Source organism: Hydractinia symbiolongicarpus, chromosome 7 (genome assembly GCF_029227915.1).
Source record: "Hydractinia symbiolongicarpus strain clone_291-10 chromosome 7, HSymV2.1, whole genome shotgun sequence".
NCBI lineage: Eukaryota > Metazoa > Cnidaria > Hydrozoa > Anthoathecata > Hydractiniidae > Hydractinia > Hydractinia symbiolongicarpus.
The window spans coordinates 4,685,475-4,705,129 of NC_079881.1; the positions used below are offsets into that span (position 1 = coordinate 4,685,475).

Consider the following 19,655-nt stretch of genomic DNA (forward strand, 5'->3'; position numbering starts at 1 on the left):
ATATAAACGTTTCTAAATTCAAAAAAGCCCCTTGTCCCGAAAATGCAACATCCTGCCTCATCCTTAACGAGTCGAAGAGGTATTAGCACTTTATGAAGCATTTTCCAGCTAAAGCAAAAGTGTGCCATTTTTAATGAAAAAGTGATATAAAATTAAAAGTAAAGAAGCCAAATGGTAATTTAAAATTGTATGATTAGCCAGCACCTTATGTTACTTTTGCATCAATCTATAATTCCTTTCTCATGTTGTTTCCTTCTATTCGTTCTCATCGGTCATTACATCTATTGTTTAACCAATGACTGCTCCCAACAAACATGATTAGAGGCCTGCGGAGGTTAGAGTGAGTATAAAAAAGAAAATCCTGAGCAAATTTTATTTTTATTTTAAAAGTTTTTTCTTTCAATAAGACTTCCTAAAGTTCTAACAATATATTAACTTTTCTTTCACATTCTCGTTCAAGACCTTCAAGGCACGTATTTCAAAACTTCTTCTGATTCAACTCAACCTGTCCTTTTGTTTCTTGTAATCTTAGTTAGTCAAGTTAATTGCAATTCTGTTATAGTTATCTTTATTAAATCCATTTTAATTTATTACCTAGACCCTTTCTTCGAAACAGCAATCTATTATTTGCTGATCCATGCAAAAAACTGTTGCTAAGCGTCAACTGTGAATACGGCTTTCAATTATTCAATTACTGCCAACCTCGATCTCAGTACCTGTTGCTCCTTTCTGACGGCGAGATGAACTTTTTCGTCAGATCTGCCAATAAGCGCAGCGCCGGTGAGAGCCAAAAAGTTATAGGAATGAGGTTGCTGTTGGGCTTGCTATATTTCCGTCAGTTGTTGCTAAATAAACTTTGAATGTTCGATCGTTTCAAAACTAGCTGTTCCAATATTCGTTGTTTCCGATCTCGATCGCTTGTGACCTTTCTTATTTTCGTCCACCATTTTAGCTAGTTGAATCATAGCATCATGTAAACCGTCACCATATCGACCCGCTGTAGGATGTAAATGCCAGTTTACTGAATAATCGAGACCATCAAGTTCAAGCTCGTGTGAAAGGTAAATAGGAGAAACAGCGTCTTTCCTGTCTTGTTTATTAGCTAAAATTATCAACGGCACTCCTTGAGATTCTCTAGAGGCTAGGATTTCGTCGAGTTCTATTTTCGCTTCATCAAATCTTTTCGTGTCCGCACTATCAACCACGAAAACTATACCGTCGGCTTTTCGTATGTATGCTTTCCATAACGGTCGTAAATCAGCAGTCCCTGCAGTGTCCCAGACTAAGAATTTTAAGTTTTTAAATCGAACAGTATCTACGTTAAATGCTGCTGTTGGTACTGTTGTGTGAACGTTTTCGTTTAGTTTGAGTCTGTATAATATTGTTGTTTTTCCAGCACCATCCAATCCAATGATAGCAACTTGCATTTTCTTAGAGAAAACGTTGTTGAGATTATTGTTGAGAAATAATAAAGTGTTACCCATGGTGTACGAGAAAGTGTTGCAGCATTGATGTTGGAATTTTACGGAGATAACGGACTCTTGTGGAGATAAATGTTTATTGTGGCGACTGTTGATGTGTAGGTTTTTTTTAATATTTTTGTATTTCACCTAAAAAATAAATACAGCACGTTAACGCAAAATAGGCTAAACCCTTTCGTGCTTATTTTACATGAATATAATCAGTGTGACGGCACCAAAATAAAAAAAGTCGTTGCTTTAACAATCTAAGGCGACGGAGATAATTACATCAACTCTTCATGCAAAAGACTTTTGTGAGGTCAAATCGCAAATCTCCCTTATAGAAGGTACACAAACAATAAACAAACAAACAACAAAATTAAATTAAACTCAATCCATAACAAATTTTCGATTTCTTCAATTCAAACATTTACAATTCTTTGAAAAAATATTCAAAAATATCTCTTTTGTTATCAGCACTTTTTTTATCTCGAAAATATTTCTTTAGACTTACACCATAGCTCTCACAACACAATTTTTTCTGTTACGCTGTTTCATCTTCTATGATCACACACATTTTTAAGAACACACAAGTTCATCTTCACCTTTTTTCCTCTTTCTTCGAGTTAAAATAAATAAATAATTTATTCTTTTTAATTGAGTTAACCCAAACTTAGATTTTCTGTGTTTTTTTTCAAGTATATTTATACAATATAAAATTAAAATTTTATGATTGCTGTGAATAACTGGTGCGTTGTAACAGCATGTGTTCGAGTTTGGACACACGTTTTACAATCTTGATAACACTTTATTCAGTAAGAAGATACGGCTCCTAACAACAACAAAAAATAAAACAAAAGTACATAGGCAAAACTGTATGACAAAAAAAAAGAAAATTGATTGACGGAGTGATGACAACAAATTGAAAAATATGCACCAAACGTCGTCATATGGACTTTCAATTTCCACCCCTCTCCCTATTCTTAACGTCACAGATAAAGAACATGGATGATCGAGTTAATCTGTATAAGTGAGGCACAAGTATGCGGACGTGATATTTACACAACACAAATCACAATGAAGAAAACCGAATTAATCACCACAACATTGAAACACGTGCTCTTATCCTGATGTATTTTTTTTTAATATGTGAGCCACCTTCCACTAAAATGTACTAATAATGAAATAAAGTAATATAAAGGAAACACAAAGCGATAAAACAACTCTTATCTGAAAAACATTTTCGCGATGGAAAGACAGAAATTATAGCTACTCTACACATTGGTTTATTTAGTGATGCTTGTGATCAACATATACATACATGCACTACTACGTACACAAGTCTCTCAAAAATAAAACTATATTATATGCCAAAACAACCACTATCTTTCCATTTTAAAGTATAGTCCAATTTTTTTCTTTTGTAAGTGACTGTACCCATATTAGACATACACCAACTTCAAATCTCGAATCTGTCACACTTATCGTTTTAAGTTTGTTGAATAACATAGGGCGATCATATTATCAGAAAATGAAGAGTTCTCCGCCTAACAACAATGTTTGATGAGAAAAATACACAATTGAAGGTTCTTTTCAACATAGTCCTAACCACTGGAAAAAATGTGGTTGAGAAATGGTCACGCCTCGTTAGAGATTTCCCACAAACAATGAATTATTTACAATCGCTTTCCATTTATGTTTTTTTTGTATATCAACCTCGATCCTAAGGTTTTGATAAGTGGAAAAGAATCCCTATGAACAAGATTCGCTGCCCAACACGCAAGAATAATTTGTAAGTTAGTTAGATACACTTTGTCTCGCACTAACCTCGTACCCAGTATCTTTTGCCTTTGACGCCGACAAAAACTTTCTTTTTCACTCAAAAAACTATGGGAACGATATTTGTTTGTTATATATCTTTACGTCATAAAATTGTTAATGTCACATTGATCAAAAAATAATCAAGCACTCTCTCTTTTACACACAGCATGAAGAGAGAACATGCTCACCTGTTTATATGACAATATCATATTGTTTCATATTCAGGTTTGATGATCAATGAAAAAACCTATAAAGCCGCGGGCACAAGTTTTCACAAAATTGAATTCTTCTTTCCTCGACACTCAAAATTAGATGTCAGGTACTTTTTACGATGTCTTCCTTACACCATTAAGCTTTCTCTTTAACACATGGATGCTGGTACATTATTAGAGTGTCCACTAAGTGACCACTATTGCGTGCGTGTTTCGGTTACCGCGGTTCTTTTGCTGTCCAAAAACGTTGTTCTATAGCTTTCTTTGTTGAATAAATATGGTCCATAAAAAGAAAAATTTAAAGAGCTTTTCTTCTAATTTCTCACCTACAAAGTTACTCCCAGTAGCGAATTTTAAATTGTAGGCTATCCGTTTTTATATTCGTTCGGTTCAAATCAACCTCCCTTCCAGGACCTTCGACGATAACAAAGTCCCATTTAAAACAGCTGTCCATTGGACTGGTAAAGGATATACAAAATATTTTCGATATATACGGTAATTAAATAAAACCTTACTAAAAAAATCGCCATTTTTCTTTTTACACGTTAGTTTTTGCGCATTGGACTGTTAATGGCAAAGACACATGTTTATAGAACCGCTTTATAGCGTGCACGCCTGTTTGACAAAAACAACAAGGTAATTTATACTCTTAAGTAGAAAAACATTGTTATTTGTGGATATCTATGTGATACTTTTATCTGTGATTTAGAATATTAACCTCGGTCCCAAGCCTTAAAAACCTAACAGGCCAGGATTAATATTTCGCTTTAGCTAAAAAGGAATAATAATCTATAAATTTACCGACTTTCATTTGTTACCCTGACCGCCCCCCCCCCCCCAAAAAAAAAAAAAAAAAAATGAAAACTTTATACACTAATATTGCTAACAATATCAAAATTCTGACATCGGGACGACTATACCCTCGGATTAAAGAAAAGATACAAGATGCCCGGGGGACGAGGTTGCGCAATAGCAAGCAATTTCTTTTATATTTACCTCCAGATTGTCGGGAAACGCATTGAAATTCAATAAAATCGATTCAACGGGTTGGTTGTGAGGGGGCTAGGAACCTATAGCGGGTAAAACTTCTTTCACCCACCTGGTAATCAACCACATACCTGATACATGAAATTTTCGCGCAACTTTTATTCTTCTACTTCAATTTCGTGCACAGGTGACGACTTTCGCGACAAGTACAATATCTTTGTTTGTTTGTCCAATGTTTGTTCAGTAAGAAATCCATAAAACTAACGTCCTCAAACTTAAGGAAAAATCTAATTAAGTTTATTTTTCACAATAATATATGCGAAAACGAAACTTGCGCCAGTACTTGCGTATTAATGGCAGTACCAAAGTTAATCTACAAAGTACTGGCAGAAGAATATGTGTGCGTGCGGATAAATACCAAGAGATGCAAAGCTATGTATAGCATACAATTCTTGTCACTGTCATCCTTCAGATGTTTCCAACCAGTCATAATTTACAGATTTTATACCCCACAGCCATTCATTTATACATACCATCTAACATAACGTAAACAGATAATCTCCGCCATACAGTGCAATATATCTAAGCCTTTTAAGGTTAAAGAAGAGAAAAGATGTAATCTATTCATCTCCCACTGTTCTATCGCATCTTGATTAACAATACTTAATAATAATTCATTGTAATTAGTGAAACCGCAGTGCTTGAGCACAGCAATTAAAGTCCGTTAAAACGTGGTGTACATTATTTATTTGACAGCTCAAATGCTCTCCTCCACCTTTTTATTTTCTAATTTATAGATGTTTTGAAGTGCATACGGAGGAGAGTTGGAGGATATGCAATACGATGTTGTTGCTGAAGGAAACAGAATGTCGGAATGGAAGGAACACGCGAGCTAATAGAAAATAAAACATGAAGTTTAAGCAACATAAGGAAAAAAATCCGCCCAATTTTTTAACTAAAATGTTTTGATGCAAAATCTTATTATTTGCTAATTCAAACTTACTAAGTTCCACAGTATATGAAGAATTTTCAAAAAAAGGTTTTTTTAACTCGTCTTTAAGACTCATGCCTAGAACGTTACGGGACGCCGCCCTGGAAATTCGTCTAAGGCAACATGTCTTGTTGAAGAAGTCGAATAACTTTTGTCTAGTCCAAGGAGGTAGTCATATGAATCGTTCTCACGTCCTCTCAAGTTGCATTTGTGTTAGTTTACGGTGGTCAACAAAAGAGGAAAGGTTTTGTCCCCAAATCTAAATAACTCATTTACAGGTTCGAAACCCCAAGTTTGTTCAGTAAAACACAAGAAAATCAAAAAGTCATTATTTTGTCAATCGGATTAAGAAACGGATGTAAATTGAAGCAATTTGTCAACGGTAACTACATCATTAAACAAACGACCTGACGAATTGACAATCTGATGAACCGACTTCACAAATCTTCTACTTATTAAGCCGATCCGTGTATTAACGTATTCGTTTTTGTGAAAGCACCTAATTTTTTAAATATATATTTCAAAATTATCAATAAAAACATTACGTCATTTCAATCAAGTCTTGCATTAGAACAAAAATATACAGAATTAAATTTAGACATTAGATCTGATATTCAACGCGTACTTCATTCAGACCTTGATCGTATAGTCTATGAGCACGGCTGAGAAAAACTGCTCGCGTTAAACCTCAACCGTACTACTCTATTTTTACAAATAATCTCAAAGTTCTGACATTCGATTTTGCAAATGCAAGCTACAAATCCGAAATCTAGACCTCCCGATATTACTTAACAGTAACTAAATTGATGGTAGTATTCTGTTCTGTTGACATAAAGAAAAAATGGTTGAATAATCAAGACAAAACTCTCTGTGTACAAAATAAGTTCTTCAGACATTTGCTAAAACAAAGAAATATAAAAACTTACTTCAGCGGCCTTCGCTTTCCAAGAAAGACTGCTTAAAAATTTCCACAATAATAAATTTAACTATGAAAATATGTATATTAAAAAAACGATAAAAAACTTATTTGTTTTGCATATTACTGAATGTTTACCCAGCTGGATGAAACAAAACACAAAATATATTGTTCAAGTAGTTATAGACTGTCATTTATTCCTGAAATCCTCATATACATCACAATATGTTCCAACAAACAAGTTCGATGGGTTCTATGTTTAAAATAACACTTCACCATAAGCTTACATTATTAGTCGCCATCTGCAAGATAATCTTTTTACGTTCGTAACATTCATTTTGTGTGTTTCTTGGTCTAGCTTAAAATCGATTCTCTTTGGCGCATGCGCTAAGTCCTTTAACTGTTTGAGATATACGATTTCTTCTTGACATTTTGACAATGGATAATGTTTCACAGTATTAGGCGTACATCACACAATTCTGACCAGTTCACTAACACCTAAAGTAAACATAACGCGCTGTCAGGTTGACGGGTTAGAAAAATGATGACATCGCAGCATAGCCTGTTGTTCGTTAAAATTAATGACACACATTTTTAAAGACCGTCAAACAACAGAAAGACAGACAGGCAGCAAAAAAAACAAGCAAAAAAACAAACGAGCCAGCAAGTCAGCCAGCCAGCCAGTTAGCCTGCAAACAAAGAAACAAAAACACGTACTATATCATCCATTGTATTTTCTTTATCTTCGTCTTGTTCCATTGGTAATTCGAAACGACCAGTCACATTGCCATCACCTAAAATATAAAACTCCTCAATCATGTTCAAGAAAGTATACACGTTTTGAATTATTACTCTGGATTCTTAAGCTAAAATTAGTACTGGAGTGGCTGGAATTTTCAATAAAAAACTTAACTCGCTCAGAAAAGTGAAAAAAATCACTCAATCGCTACCTTAATAAATTTTTGCAGAAATTTTCGTGAATTTAGCGTTAATTCGTAAATAGTTCCCAACTTGCCAATATTTTTTCTGCGAAATATATTAAAATTTTTTTTTAAATTAATTGACATTTTCCCAAAGAAAAGACGTTATAGAAATGTCCTCTAATTCCCAGAAATGTCCACGTTTGGCTGTTCGGGTGCTCCGCGAAATTAAAAATTCAACATACTGCGAATTTCTTCAGTGAAATTCCCAAATTAGGAACCTTGATTTGCTTATACTTTTTGCGCAAAAATAGCTTTCAGGTCGCCCACTCAGTGTTTGTTGCACTAACAAGCATGTTGAAAAGTTACATAGAATTAGTGTTGTATGTAAGGTAAGACAAGTCAAAAGTTGGAAGCCACATGTCAGACTTCGTACATTATTTGCTACTACAGAGATGGCCCCAAATCGTACAATGTGGAAAGGAAAATTTGATGTTTGTTTCATCATCATCAGTTTTATAATAATTTGGATGTCCTGTATCGATTGTAAATACCGAAATTTTGAAAGCATTTTTAAAATCAAAAAAATGGCATATAGTTGGAACAAAATATTAAATTACTTAAGGGATAAAATTTCACAGAAAATAATAATAACACTCTGGCAATAACTATTCTGTAGTGTACAATAGGTGGGGAGTTATTTCCAGGGGGAGTCTAAATTTACGAAGACACAAGGTCGTTTTGGTATAATGTATAGCACCGGTAGGGAGTATAAAGCGTTATATATTCTGAACTACTTATACCCAGGTATGAAACAAGATGATACAGATAAAAGAAATAATAAAATGACGTCATTTCGGTGGAACGCTATTTCCTTTAAACCTGGTATGTATTTTACTTCTACCACTTGTATATCTCCTTGGCAACACCCTAGTAATTACCCCACATTAAATATGTATATCAATACACTCTCATACAACACACATTCACATCACCTTCCCGTAAAGTTAAGGGCGTTTTATAAAGTTTAGTTCTACCTCTTGCTTTGTGTAGTGAAGCTGACGAAAGTTTAAGTTCTAATACGTTAGTTTCTTTGTTGTGGCTGTTTACAACAGCTTCCTAGAAACAAAAAATAGTCGTTAGCTTGTAGAAAATTCCACAGTGGATCACCAGTCGTACATATTTCCCGTATTATTATTTTGTGCATTGTTGCCGCTGGTTTACATGAAGTAATGGAATTTCCTTGGACGGGGGTTATTAGTATCATTATAGTTGCAATTATAATAGTGCTTTTGTTTACAAAACCCCGTTTTTAAATTAGCTCAGAGCTGGACAGATAGCGAGTATTTGAAAAAGACACATTAGGAGAAGCAAAATTTATCACGAAAAAATTTGAAAGAATTAGAGTTGACAAAATATTTAGTAGTCTCGGCGTTATTTTAACTTGATAAAGTATTTCTAATATGGCGAAGAATATAGTCTGAAGAAGTGTAGAATACTTGTTTAAAAATATCAGATGCATAGCCACCAAAGGACCAGGATATGGCCTCCGGGAACAGTCCTTAAAAGCGCGAAATATCACCTCGAATTCCGGAGCGCTACAAAAATTTTAAAAAGAAATTATACTGGGATTTTTAATATAAAACATCCCAGAGGTGTTGATGAAACTTGGTAGGTATATAGTACAACAAAAGAACGCGTGATATGGCTGAAAATTCGTCAGCAATGTTGACACGATGTCATTTTTTTCTCACATGTGTTTTGTAGACAATACAGGTGGCAATAAATGTGGTATATAATATTTTTCCAATCCACATTTCACAACTCCATGGCAACTCAAATAGGAGGTCGAACTGTTTTAGTCCCATTGAAGCAGTATTTAAGAAGCTATAACTAAGAGAGTGAGTTAGTGGCATGGGTAAAGTTAAAAAAACAATGCATATCATGCATAACATCTTCGCTGTGAATGCTTGCTGACTAACCAGAATATTCAAGAGCTTATTCATATCACACTGCTACGGTTACTATAATAGAGCATTAAAAATACACATACCTTGAATTCCGACATCTCTGGTGTGTATGAAAAAGACATTTCTATCACCTAAGAAGAACGAAATACGTTGAACTGTCTCGTTCAAATCAGCTAACGAAGCAAAAACAATCACACCTAACTAAAATTAAGTAAGGTTCATAACTTGAAAGTTTAAAGTTGACTACTAAAGTCAACATTGACTTGATGTATAATAATGCAATAATAATAAAGCATATTTATTTTTAACTTTAATTTTATTTTTATTATTCACTTATGAATTGTTCAATTATTTTTTTCTTAGTCATTGTGTGTAATTGTACAAAAAAATCCCACTAAAAAGTAAAACTGTCCAAGTGGTTACGGGGGATGGGTCGTAATCGCAAGGTCCGTGATTTAGTCCACAATGCGGACATGTTTTGCCAATGTCTTTACCACAGCCACGGGTCATCCCTACCATGCGAAGCAAATTCGGTGGACAATTCCGACGCATACATAATGTATACTTTTAGAACGCAGGATCCACGTTGATGACAGTGCTACCAACACTGAAGTGGCTATCCCGTAAACATTCCGAAATAAATAAAGGGATGAATAAATGAACGAACAAACAAACAAACAAACAAACAAACAAACAAACAAACAAACAAACAAACAAACAAACAAACAAACAAACAAACAAACAAATACTGTTATGGTCAAAGTTTTTTAATTCATGCAAAATTAAACAAAATTGCTTGCAAGTGTATGAATGTAAAGACCTCATCATTATCAAATTTTAGGTGAGGATTTTTAATCTTCATTTAGTCATAAAAACTTGAGAAAAAATGCAGTACATAAGGAAAATTAAAACTGTGGAATTTCGAGAAATTTCAAGGTCAATTTGGAAGAAACTACTGGTTTTCCTTAAAGAAAAACAGACAAGAGAGAAGACAACAACCTAAATTTTACGTTAAGATCTTTACAGGATTTTTGAATCTAGTGAAAGCAACAGTGTGATAAAACTTTCCTGAATACCGCATTTTCCAGATCATTTTTCTTTATTTCACGAGAAGAAATCTTCACAAAACGTATCGGTAAAGCGATAAAGGTTTGTCTGAAGAATTATCACCCTGAATATATTATTAGACCACTATCACTAATTAAAACTAAAGAAATTGAGAAGCAATGCACTACAAATTTTGCCATTGTTTATCATATCAAAAGGAAGTCGAGGATGATATAATCCGCACAGTTCTCTCCAGCACAAAAATCTACTGAGTCTCCTGAATGGCATATCTAAAGTGCGTCTACAACGACTTCTGCGATATGCAGCTCTGGCAAACAACTATGTTACAAATTGTCTTTGATTTTTTTACAATATTGTTTTGCCCTTGAAAACCAAGTTCACATTGTTAAGTTCTGAAAATCAATTGCTCTGTCGCTTAATTTTACTAGATTCCTTTTACTTCCCTAATTTTTTTTTGTCTTACACTACCTTCAAGACTATTCTGTCATGGAATTTCAATTGTCGATGATTTGTATTTTTATATCAATCCATTTATAAAAAAAATTGCGTGCATGATTATGGTGTGCACAGCCTGCCGGAAATTTGATTTTTTCATCACTGGTTTGCGTGCCATATCTTGTTAATCGCTATTAAAAATTATTTAAATTCTAAATTATTTCAGAGATATCCCCTTTTTTAGATATTCTGAAAGTAAATAGTTTCAATAGTCTGCTAGTGAAAAATAAACTCACCTTGTATGCTATCAAACTTCCAACTGATGGTGGTTCGACAAGTTTTGGGTAAGTGCTGTAATCTCTAGTTCCAGCAGGCTAGTAAAGAAAATATCCTTAAAACAAAGCTATAGACAAAATCTGACTGAAGTTATATCTCATGATATGCTTTTGTATGCAAATGTTGGTATTACTTTAATACCTGTGGTGTTATTTCACTAAGAGTTTCTGCATTACCAAGCCCTTTCTTCAGATTATTTTCAGTCATATAAGAGGTTGTATCCACCTAAAAAACAGAAACTTAAATAAAAAGTAAAAATAAGGAACCAGCAGTTCTTGTAATTTCTGTAAACAGAACGAACTGTGTCCAACTGCTTTTTGAAACTATTTAACCATTGTTGTGGAAGATGTTTTGATACACGATTGCTTTTTCAGAACAAAACACAGGCTTCTAAAAATTTTCCACCAGCCACTAAATATGAACTAATTTAACGTTTTTAAAAAAATTATGATAAGTTATTTATGTACATTAGACATAAGTGAAAAAGAAAATTTGAAGAATTAGGTAAGTTTTTTAGAGAATTAAAAAAAAGAGAAGTTTTGAACAGGAAAATCAAATAAAAATCAAATCATAAAAATGTTTTAACCTTCTCTGTTTCATCATCTAATTTCCCTTCACCACTTTGCTTCTTGGCTTTGTTTCGAGCAAGTTCCAATCTCTTCTGACGTCGTCTACGATTCCGCAAGGTTTTTCCAGAAACTTTGAACTCACTGGTATTACCTTCAGCACGTATATTTGTCTCGACAGAACAATTAAGTTTCTCTTCAATGTTTGTCTCTGAAGTATTCGGAGTCCAAGGCTTACTTGTAAGAATTTGTGAAGTGTTTTTATAGTTATCTTTTTTAGGCAACTTTTTGGCACATAAATCTGCTTTACTGGTTTTAATAGACTGGTTTGACGAGGAAAGAAAAACAGGGGGTGTCGGAAATGGTGTGGATATTGCCTTCTTTGACAAATTGGAGATATCAAAGTCTATTTTGCTTTCCGTTTTTTCATCTTCACTTGAATCACTAGATGATGAATCACTGCTACTAGACGATTTATTTGTTTTCTTTTTCGCAATGCCTGACTTCTTTACGTTGGTCTTTATAAGAGTAGGTTTTACAAATACATGATTACTTAATTGCTTAGTTAAATCAACTGATGGAATTTTGTGTGTGGCTTTTTGGTCACTGTTTGCTATTTTTCTTTCTTCCTTATCTGAGCTATCGTTAGAATCACTATCACTTGAAGATGAAGACGATGACGACGATTCTTCTACTTCCTTTTTCTTTTGATTACTTCTAAATCCTAGCTTACTTAATGGCAACAGTTTTGATGCTGACGTTAATCTTGCACATTTCTGTGGCCTGGCTACTGTTTTCTTGATGCCTGTTTCTGTATTCACCTCACCTTCAGTGTTAGTGGACAAAGATGAATCGGAACTTGACTGTTCAGCCTTTCTATAAAAAGAAATCCAATTGTTTGTGTTCATTTTGAAAAAAAACGTAATTTCACTGTGTCAGATAACGTTAATCTTTTCCAAATTCCAGGGACTAACAAATTATTATTTGTATATGAAGAATTAGTTCAATTCATAGTTGTGTATACAATAAAGCATGTACAAGCATGTTTATTTGTCTGTGCAAATGTAAGTATGCATGTATAGGTGCAAATAAAGGCTGTTAATTCTCAAATTGGATTTTCATCAAGGTATTTAAGGGTATTAATAAAATTTGATTTTCTCACAACTTATATAAAATGATCATGAAAATATCTAAGTTAGTTCCTGAATGTTGTGTTTTCTTTGTGAACTAGCTGCTGTTTCGCCTCCAAGAATTGTCATTTTTTTGCGCAGCGGGTTTTGTACAGATGGTCTGGGATCGAAAAACAAAAATGACATAAATGTGTTCAGAAACAAAAATTTGAGGTCGCGTATAAAAAAGCGTACTAGAATAAATTTCTAATGACATTTATTATTTCTTCAAAGTATCATACGTAGTTTAAAATATTTTAAAACATACCTGGAATAAATATTTATTTATTATGTGTGACAACAGCGACAAGAACTCTTAAATTTGTTGGTTATGCCAAGGCATGCAAACAAAAGGCAAGTTTTGTTACAGCAACACCGGAGTAATTTTCCAAGATAAAATATACCAAATTTTATTAAGCAAAAAATAATATCTTTTCAAAAATATATTTTCTGCAGCTCTCTTTTTCCTCTAAAGTTTTTTAATAAATAACTGATAAATATTTTTCTAAACTTTTTAAAACTGCTCGTGTTGTTACCACAGTCTAATTTGGGTTTTTTGTATTGTGTTGCATCACTCAAGCGAATATTCGGAATAAACATATATGACTTATTATGAGATCTGTCAGAGGGTTATTTATTTAATTTTTATTTCTTATTTAGAGAACGAGTAAATCACAGAGTCGAACGATTTCAGAACGATTTGGCTTTATAACCCAGTGTTGATGACAACCATTTAGTTGTGTAACTAACAAGAAGAAAAACGTTTTTACAATAAAAAATAAATTCAAAACAAGAATCTTGTTTTTGTGTTGCATACAGTTTCTGCTTTTTCTGGGTGTTGTACAGGTGCCATGTATTTTGGTACGTTGCTAAGATCTGGAATAGCACATTCTTCTTGAGAAGACACTAAATACGCGACTTCCATTCCCAAATCTTCTGTATAGCTCTGATCTTTTTGTCGAAATTTTTTTTACTACCCAGGTGCCAGAAACCTTTGAGTATTGGTGTTTAAACTGCAATTTGCCATCTTTCGTTTGTGCGTGCTTTGAGCTTGTGCCAGCATTATGATCTAACACTGCTAACTGAGAACGCGCGACTATACTACTGTAGCTAAAATAAAGTCGTTTGGCAGTATTTGTTATAAAGGGCATGATATACCTCTAAACTGCCAGTATGTTTAAATTCAACTAGGTACTTCAAATCTTGTACCAATAGTTTGTCTCGCACAACTTTCTCCAGCGCTATGAAAGCAGTACAACCCTCTCGAAGCCATTTTTTAATTCAGCTGTCGTCTTCACTGAGTTTGGCATGGGCACACTTCTTGTAATAAGTGTTTCCTTCCCAGTAATGTCCATTACTCACATGTTGTAAAAGACTAAACCACTTTTCTTTTAAAATTGTTGGATTACCCTCGTATGATGCACAGCACCACCAAAAGTGATTGATAAGAGACTTTATCCAGGGTTGTAAATCACGGGCACTTTTTTCCCCGCTGAGCTTCACTAATTTCTTTTTTATGTTCTTACTAATGTGCCATATATCAAATTGATGATTAATGTCATTCCGCTCCTCTTTTAAGTACCTTATTTGAATATGTCGATCAGTTGTAAGGCTGTTAATGGATATTCCAGCATTACTGACACTCTCTAGTACTTTAATCATCCCAGCTTTTTCCATCCGCAATGAATTTTTTACTTCTCCCACATGGATCATATGGAAAGCCAAAATTTCTCCAGATTCCAAATTCATAAGGGTGTACGAACCATACTTCGCGTTATAACCCGGTGAATCACATCTCTCGTCGCTTATCAAATCAAGTTTATCCTCAGCATCAAGACAGCTTTGAAAACACTTTATGGAAAAAGAAAATGTTTTTGTATTTGATAAAATGCGACTTTTGAAATAAACTTTATCTTAGAAATTTCGATAAATTCCTTAATTCGCTGGTAAATATTGCTTGTAAATAATATAGCTGCTGACACGAGTAAATTTCCATGAGGTTGTCACAGAATAAAGGTTGCGAGCACCACTTATGAGTGTGGCCAGCTGAGCATATCATATGTAAGATCAGCTGTGTCCCAACGATTATGGAGTTAGAAATGTTTACCGCTTTCATGCATGTGAAACAGCGCAGTAGTGAAAGTATGCAAGCCCAATGTACAATAAAGTTACTTGATTTGTAGTCACCAGTGAGTTCCCCAGAATCATTTTCATCACCATCATCACTTTCACTCTCCATCACGCTATCCGGGTGGAACAAAAATCTTGGTCATCATTGTACACGGATGTAGCTGGGTCGTCGTCATTGTTTTCCACCTTGCTTTTTTTAAATAACACAGTATGCATTTCAACTGTCACATGGGGTGGAAATGACATCATGGTGTTGCAACTCATGTTCTTAACACACTTCTTCGTGGGGACTTTTACTAACAACGGTTTCTTGTGTGCTTGTAAATCGTTTACTTCTACTGTTGAGATACCTTGAAAACAGTATTGGGTTTTCTTCGACTGCGTACTAGCAACAGCATTGACACCTTTATCCACAACATCAGGTTCAACTTGAGCAGCAAAATGTTGATATCTGTCTGAAGACACGTTTGCTTCGGAAAATGTGTCTTCGAGTACTAACTCTACCGCCTAAATAATGAAAAGGCTGTGGAAACAAGTTTGACAAAATACAACATTTATCTTTTTTATGAGTGTTTTTCAGCCTCGTCACCAGGACTTGTTTGGCTTTTATATTATATTTACCTGTTTTTTCTCCCGTGATTTTATCCTTTCTTCTGTGTTTTTCAATTTTTTACATTCTGACGTGAATATAAAGACTGTTGGTACAGCATCTGACAACAATCTTCTACGCGGGGTGGTACCAAGTAGTTCCGCCTAAAACGCGATATAATATTTAAATATAACCCCCGTCTAAAATGCAATAAGAATGATTCCTTTTTTTAACAAAGTTTGTTCAGCAAATAATGAATCATTATGTGAAAAATATTAAGGATGATTTCCTTACTTGCAGTTCTCTCTGGAAACACTCTGATTTAAAATGCTTTGAGCAAATAAAAAAGGCTGAATCTTTTGGCAAGCCTCCATCACGTTGTATGTTTTGCAACTAACAAGGTTTTGATGTTTTTCGCCGAAGGAACTCTGTGGAGGCTCAGGTCTTTTTCACGTGACGATCTGCTTGTACATCCGAATGCTGAACAGTTGGGCATGTTTTATTTATGTAAGAATTATAATGTTATTTAACGCATTGCTAGCTAATCGACTCAGACATAAAAGGAGACTGTACTTTGTAGCTTTGTTTACGAAAATTGCTTTCTGAACACATTTACATCATAAACTGCGCCCGATCCATTTTTTTTTATTGTCAAAGGGGTCGAGATAGCGGTCGTAATTCTCATAGAAAGAGCGTGAGTTTTTTAACTTTTCCTGGTAGAAGTGTTAAATAAAACTTTAAATTTTGAAGTTGTTGACTGCTTTCTATGAAATATCAAAAAACAATTTTTGGGTTAACTTCTTCTTTAAGTTTAATTGAAAAAGGGTAAAAGCACGTCATACACAACGTTGTGTATGACGTGCTTTTACCCTTGCACACTTTTAAGTCGTTAATGATATTGTTAACACAAATGAACATTTGGCACAACAAAACATTGTATTACCATGTCAACCATAATTTTTGAAAATGCACTCACCTTTTTCTATTTCCACTTGTAGGTAATGACTTTTCTTTTATGCTATATCCTGAAAACCTAACACGGGAAAGAAATTTCTATATAATGACAAATGACATTATTGGGGGTATAAAGGTTGTCGATGCACAGTTTTGCTACTTATTTTTAGGGTACTGGGATTAATGATGTTAGTTATCACAAATTCAGTTTTAAAAGAAACAAGAGTACAACTTAAAAAACGAAGATTTTTACTTGATTGTCAACCTGCCAATTTTAAAAAAGAAAATAATTCACCAATTTGAATACAGGGTTCGAATTAGCGCTTCAAAGTGATATTGAAAAGTAGGGCAAAAATGTGATGCAATTTTTAGCATTTTTTTACATTTATGCGAAGCATTACATCAAGCCATGAAATAGTATCAAAAACTTTTAGGTCGGCGTAAGAAACAACTATGATTTACAGCCGTATTCTTTGTGCGACTAACATCTTTCAGCAAAGTTACCATTTTTAAATGCACGTTGACCGCCTTTTCTACATTGAGCTTGTAACAACCTAAGGTTGTTTTTTGTTAAAGATACGACACTTTGCTATTTATTATTAAACAAAAAATTTTTTTTAAGTTAGAAGTTTTCGACAGTAAAAAGGAAATTATTCGATGACTTTTGGGTCACTTTTCCCGACATTTAGTTACTCACAATGTATTACCTCTTTCCTCTTTTATAGTATAAAATTATTTCAATAAAAAAGTTAACATATAATATATGGTAACTCTTTTATGTACCGTATTTTCTGGTATAAGTTGATTTTTACAACTTCCACCATTGGTGCGGGTTATAATGTGGTGCTGGTTATGTGATAAGTTTTATATTTTCTGTCATTTATTGTGAAATTTAAAGTTAATACATTCAATGAGAAAAATAGTACTAATGGGATAAAATGCATACATTGATAAAACTGCATGCACGATCCTATATCTACGTAATCTTACTTCAACTACGTGATTTAATTTTTTCACACAGTAAAATTGCTATAACTTTCTATTGCTTGCCAGTGCTAATATTACGAGCTCTCTCTGAAACACAATTCTGTAGAATAATTTTTCTTTTGTGTTGAATGTAATTCTAATCTATTTATATCTTTGCAATAACATTGAGCACATTAAAATGATTTGCTTCTTGTAATAGAGCAATATAGAAGGTATCACTTTTAGGTTTAATTGACACGTATTTCACAACCTAGTGCCCAGGACTTAATTATTAATTCCTGTTAAAAACATTAAAAAATGTTAAAATTACAATATAGATAATAATTTTCTTTTTTTATCTTGGCTACCTTCGAGCAACAGGTGGCCACTGAAAATATCAAAAATAAATATAAAATACAATTAATAGGACACACGCAACTATCTCCTCCTCATTGCCGCCATTTTATCATGCACACTGTGATTGCTGAGATATAAATAGATAACAAAATTCTCTAAACATTAGAAAAGAACGTTTCGTGCATCGCTGTTATAGACAATCCGTGATAATTATTATTTTGTTTATTTTGATGCCAAAAAAACTTAAATATACATCAAAAACAGAGATTTTACTTTGGGTTTATAGCCTGATAGAATGGTTTTGTTTGTTTGTTTGTTTAATAGCAGGAAGTAAGAGTTATTATTGGCTGAAACTAATGTCTACCAATAAAAAGAAAACAGCATTGTCTGATTTAGTACTGTCGGCATTAGCAAAAGATCGACTTGTCAAATTAACTTTAATTCATTATTATTTCGGCAATCGGAGACAAGGAAGTTAAAACTGAGAGAGTCGCTGATTCAGACACTCGGTTCTCGTGTTTGGGGTTCACGAGTTTAAACGTCCCCCACTTGTGCTATCTGATAGCATCTAGTTTATAACTCCCATATAAAAAGCTGAGCTGCGGGTTATATGATGTGCGGGTTATATACCGGAAAATATGGTAAGGTTGAAAACAAAAGATAAAAACATTCTAGTTTTATATGTATGACGATCAGACCTAAGATTTCTTTGGTTGTTTAGTTGTCTACTTGTTCTTATTAGGGGTAAAAAGGTTGTAAATGCACAGTTTTGCTACTTATTTTTAGGGTACTGGGATTAATGATGTTAGTTATCACAAATTCAGTTTTAAAAGAAACAAGAGTACAACTTAAAAAACGAAGATTTCTACTTGATTGTCAACCTTGCAATTTTAAAAAAGAAAAAAATTCACCAATTTGAATACTTGAAAGCAACCTTAGTCCAAAAGATTCCATGGAGGTGGGTGGACTCTGGCCTCCATCCCTTGCTGCCATTTTTTAATAAATTTCTAACATTGGAATCTAAAATCTAGAATTGGCAGATTATATAGCTAAAAAATTTGCAGAAAATCAAATGAGTCTGCCAGATTCGAAATAATTTTATATGGTAACTCTTTTATCTAACGTTGAAAACAAAAGATAAAAACATTCTAGTTTTATCTGTATGAAGATCAGACCTAAGATTTCTTTGGTTGTTTAGTTGTTCTACTTTCTTCACCAAAGCTATGGAACCATGCAGAAGTAAAACATTAGGAAGGTACACAAACCTCACATTCAATGTATCATTTTCTTGAATAATATTTATGCTTTCTTGTGAAGGGAAATAAAAACCATCCAAATATAGTGATACTATACCATTTGAAGAATAATACTGCTCTTTTATCAAATAGCAAAGATCAGTTACCCTCTTGCATGATTCTTTGTCTACCAGAAAACATACTTTTCGATTGTTGGAGGAAGCAGGGAAATCTTCAAAGTGAAGTTTCACCCTCATGTTGTATTTATTGGTGTAAAAAAGTGTTTTATGCTAAAAGAAGAGAAATATATTACACACTTAAATAAATCAAAAAGGTTAGGTTTATAAATTTAAGGCCTCTTGCTAAAAAGGGTTGCTGGGATGGGCTTAACTTTTTTAGGATTATTCTTAGAAATTAAAACTCACAACACCACACAACAGTTTTATTCATCAAGGAGAATCATTGTGCAAAATTTGCTGATGTGTGATTAACTCGATTATTTTGGATTTTAACAAAAAATGGGAAAACCCCTGAATTTTTTAGCCTTTTTATGTGAATTATGTAAAATTACGT

The 19,655-nt window shown here is 33.6% G+C and overlaps 2 protein-coding genes across 2 annotated transcripts; both read right to left on the minus strand.

Annotated features, from left to right (window-relative positions):
• LOC130648870 (uncharacterized) lies at positions 1-2,744 on the minus strand. The gene is made up of 2 exons (XM_057454982.1): positions 1,975-2,744; positions 1-1,610 (listed from the first exon to the last, which is right to left on the minus strand). The coding sequence occupies exon 2, from the start codon at positions 1,482-1,484 to the stop codon at positions 846-848; it is 639 nt and encodes a 212-aa protein (XP_057310965.1). The 5' UTR covers positions 1,485-1,610; positions 1,975-2,744; the 3' UTR covers positions 1-845.
• A 3,268-nt stretch (positions 2,745-6,012) lies between these two features.
• LOC130648865 (coilin-like) lies at positions 6,013-19,396 on the minus strand. Its single transcript, XM_057454973.1, has 9 exons — positions 19,113-19,396; positions 16,547-16,603; positions 11,703-12,558; positions 11,258-11,341; positions 11,077-11,154; positions 9,361-9,408; positions 8,345-8,426; positions 7,105-7,181; positions 6,013-6,885 (listed from the first exon to the last, which is right to left on the minus strand). The coding sequence occupies exons 1-9, from the start codon at positions 19,337-19,339 to the stop codon at positions 6,838-6,840; spliced, it is 1,557 nt and encodes a 518-aa protein (XP_057310956.1). The 5' UTR covers positions 19,340-19,396; the 3' UTR covers positions 6,013-6,837.
• Between the last annotated feature and the right edge of the window lie 259 nt (positions 19,397-19,655).

Excerpts from the sequence above, each read along its gene's own strand:
- LOC130648870 (XM_057454982.1), bottom strand. The coding sequence starts at position 1,484 with ATGGGTAACACTTTATTATTTCTCAACAATAATCTCAACAACGTTTTC.
- LOC130648865 (XM_057454973.1), bottom strand. The coding sequence starts at position 19,339 with ATGAGGGTGAAACTTCACTTTGAAGATTTCCCTGCTTCCTCCAACAAT. Across the intron at positions 16,604-19,112 it reads AATGATACATTGAATGTGAG|GTTTTCAGGATATAGCATAA; the intron begins GTTTGTGTACCT and ends TTCCCGTGTTAG. Across the intron at positions 11,155-11,257 it reads TTAGTGAAATAACACCACAG|CCTGCTGGAACTAGAGATTA; the intron begins GTATTAAAGTAA and ends TTTCTTTACTAG.